The sequence below is a fragment of the Trypanosoma theileri genome, assembly GCF_002087225.1.
Source record: "Trypanosoma theileri isolate Edinburgh chromosome Unknown TM35_Tth_108_V1, whole genome shotgun sequence".
NCBI lineage: Eukaryota > Euglenozoa > Kinetoplastea > Trypanosomatida > Trypanosomatidae > Trypanosoma > Trypanosoma theileri.
The window spans coordinates 5,527-8,038 of NW_021639950.1; the positions used below are offsets into that span (position 1 = coordinate 5,527).

Sequence of the window (2,512 nt, forward strand, 5' to 3'; positions counted from 1 at the left end):
GACAGCAGCAGCAGTATCAGCAGTTCTGTGTGGGTGCGTGTACCACTACTGATTGTGGTTACACTGGCCTGTATTCTTGTGTGCTGATTGTAATGCTGGTGGTGTGACTCAGGTCATCCTTTGTTTTCTTTTTCTTTTTTGCATACATCCCCACTACAGTCTAACTAATCTTTCACCTGTTGGGAGTTTTCTTTCTTCTTTTTTTGTTTGTTGATGTTAATGTGTGTTTTGTGTGTTTTTGCTCTCTATGTTTATCCTATAATAATAATTATTATTATTGCTACTCCATTGTGTGTGTGTTTGTGTGTTCTTGGAGACTCTCTCTGTGTGTGCGCCTGGGTTTGCACTGTAATGATAATGATGAACTGTTTTTTGCACTGGGAAAAAAGAAATAATAATAACAAATGAATTTATATTTATAATTGCGTATATACATATATAGACTTACACCCATAATTGGTATATTTCTGTGTTTACTGGTAAATTGGGCTAATGGTTAATATCTGTTTTGTTTGCTTGATGATTTGCTGGGTGGTTCATCCTTTTTTGAGATGTTTGTGAGTGTGGGCGTTTTTTTTGTTTTTACTCTTACTGAGGTTATTGCGCTGTATTGCATTCTTTAACTGGTAGTTTTACTTTCACGATGTGAGTTTCCATAGTGGTAATCGATTTTTGTGTGTCCTAACATGTTTGATACTTCATTTATTTTCTTTTTTTGCTTTTTTTGATTGTCTTTCTTTCTAGATCAGTGTTTTTACGCAAAACCAAACCCTTGTCTCTCTCATGATGATGATGCACCGTGTGATGTGTGTGTTGGCCGTTGTGCTGTGCTGCGCCTGCGTGTGTATTGTGACAGGTGGAGTGGCAGCCGGTGTGACTGATGTTCCTAAAGCGGAACCAACGTTAATTACTTCAAATGAGGTGTTGGAAGTTCCTATTATTTCAGAGTTTCCTTATATTACAAGAGATAAACGTGAAAGAGCTGAAAAGTACGTGGAGTGTAAGAAGGAGAATTCTACACTTGACGAGGAAACTTGTAAGAAGATTGGAGTCGTTCGGACTGCTGAACCGTCACCACCGGCTCCCGAGAGAACTCATGAGGCAAGCGGTCAGTCCGTTGGAGGAAGTGGTCTGGGTGTAGGGACTGATCGTCGAACCGAAGTTTCAACAGAAGGCATACCAGAAGATGCTAGTGGTATTGGTGAGGTGCAACAGCGAAATCCCGTCTTGGGAAACAACTCAAAAAATGACGTTGAAGGTACACAGACCGTTACAAGTGCGACTACATCACAAAACCAATCTCAAGACTCCAATGCATCTACACAAAATGATCGTGGAGCGACGAGCAACACAGCTGATAACACCACATCTGGCGATAATAGTTCTACCCAGCAATCTCCTGCAAATGTTGATGCGACTGCCCCATCAGACTCACAAGAAACCAGTACTACTACTCCGCCGAGCACCGAGAACACTGCTACAGAAGCACCAACCACCACTCCATCTCCTGTACCCAACGCAGAGATCAACTCTATTGCCTCCACAGTGCAGAAGAATAAGGCTAATGCTGACAGCAGTATCAATCCTCTGTGGATGCACACTCCAGCACCGCTGATGATTGTGGTTGTGTTGTTCTCTTTTACTGTGTGCTGAACGGTGGGACTCATCTGAGGACAAATAATAATAATGGTTAAACTAACATAATCATAATTGCGTACATCCTCCATGGGTGAATAAACTAATAATCTGTTTAACAGCATTCTCTTTTAATTGGAATTTTTTTTTCTTTTATTTGTGTGTGTGTGTTCGTTTTCTAATAATTCCATTACTTGATTTTTCCCGTTGTGTGTAAGTGTCTAGAAAACTGGGCTGTTCTGCTCACTGACGGTATACATCTCTTGCTAGTACACACAGTTGTGTGTGTGTGTGTGCAGTAATTTAATATACATAAACTAGAGCCATGGGGTATTGTGTGTGTGTGTGTTTGGCTCTCTCTTTCTCTTATTTGGGTATTGCGGGGTGTTCTCTTTTTTTTTCGATTAATGGGTACATATTATTATACAAGCTGAATATTCCTTTTTGTTGCTTTACTGTGTAGTTGCTGCTTCTCTCTCTCTTTTCCAATGTGAGTATTTGTGTACTGCATCCACTCACTATGTGTGTCTCTTTCTTTCTCTTCCTTCTTCTTTTACTTTTTCACACTCCGTCCATTAGACCTGTGAACTCAACTGACGAGAACAACAACAAGACGAGTGACACTACTAATAACAATGATGACAAACCTGTGTTGACTGTCATCGCTCTTGTTGCTGGTAGTGGTCGTATGAGTCTGAAGTTATTGCAAGATATGCATAACGCCCTGTCCTGTTCTTCTTCTTCTTCTTGTATTCCGATGTCTACTGTTGTGGAGCCACATAACTTGCGTGTAGTGGAAGATGACACTCCTCTCTCTTTTTGGGTGGTTTCATGGCAACTTCTGCAGAGACCATCTTGAACAGTGCCCATAATGTGC

At 40.8% G+C, this 2,512-nt stretch overlaps 2 protein-coding genes across 2 annotated transcripts; both read left to right on the forward strand.

Annotated features, from left to right (window-relative positions):
• Window positions 1–783: 783 nt before the first annotated feature.
• TM35_001081030 (uncharacterized protein) lies at window positions 784–1,653 on the forward strand (the record flags this gene model as incomplete). Its single annotated transcript, XM_029031681.1, has 1 exon — window positions 784–1,653. The coding sequence occupies one exon, from the start codon at window positions 784–786 to the stop codon at window positions 1,651–1,653; it is 870 nt and encodes a 289-aa protein (XP_028877022.1).
• A 502-nt stretch (window positions 1,654–2,155) lies between these two features.
• On the forward strand, window positions 2,156–2,494 carry TM35_001081040 (uncharacterized protein; the record flags this gene model as incomplete). The annotated part of the gene is made up of 1 exon (XM_029031682.1): window positions 2,156–2,494. One exon carries the CDS (start codon window positions 2,156–2,158, stop codon window positions 2,492–2,494), a length of 339 nt encoding a protein of 112 aa, XP_028877023.1.
• Window positions 2,495–2,512: the final 18 nt, after the last annotated feature.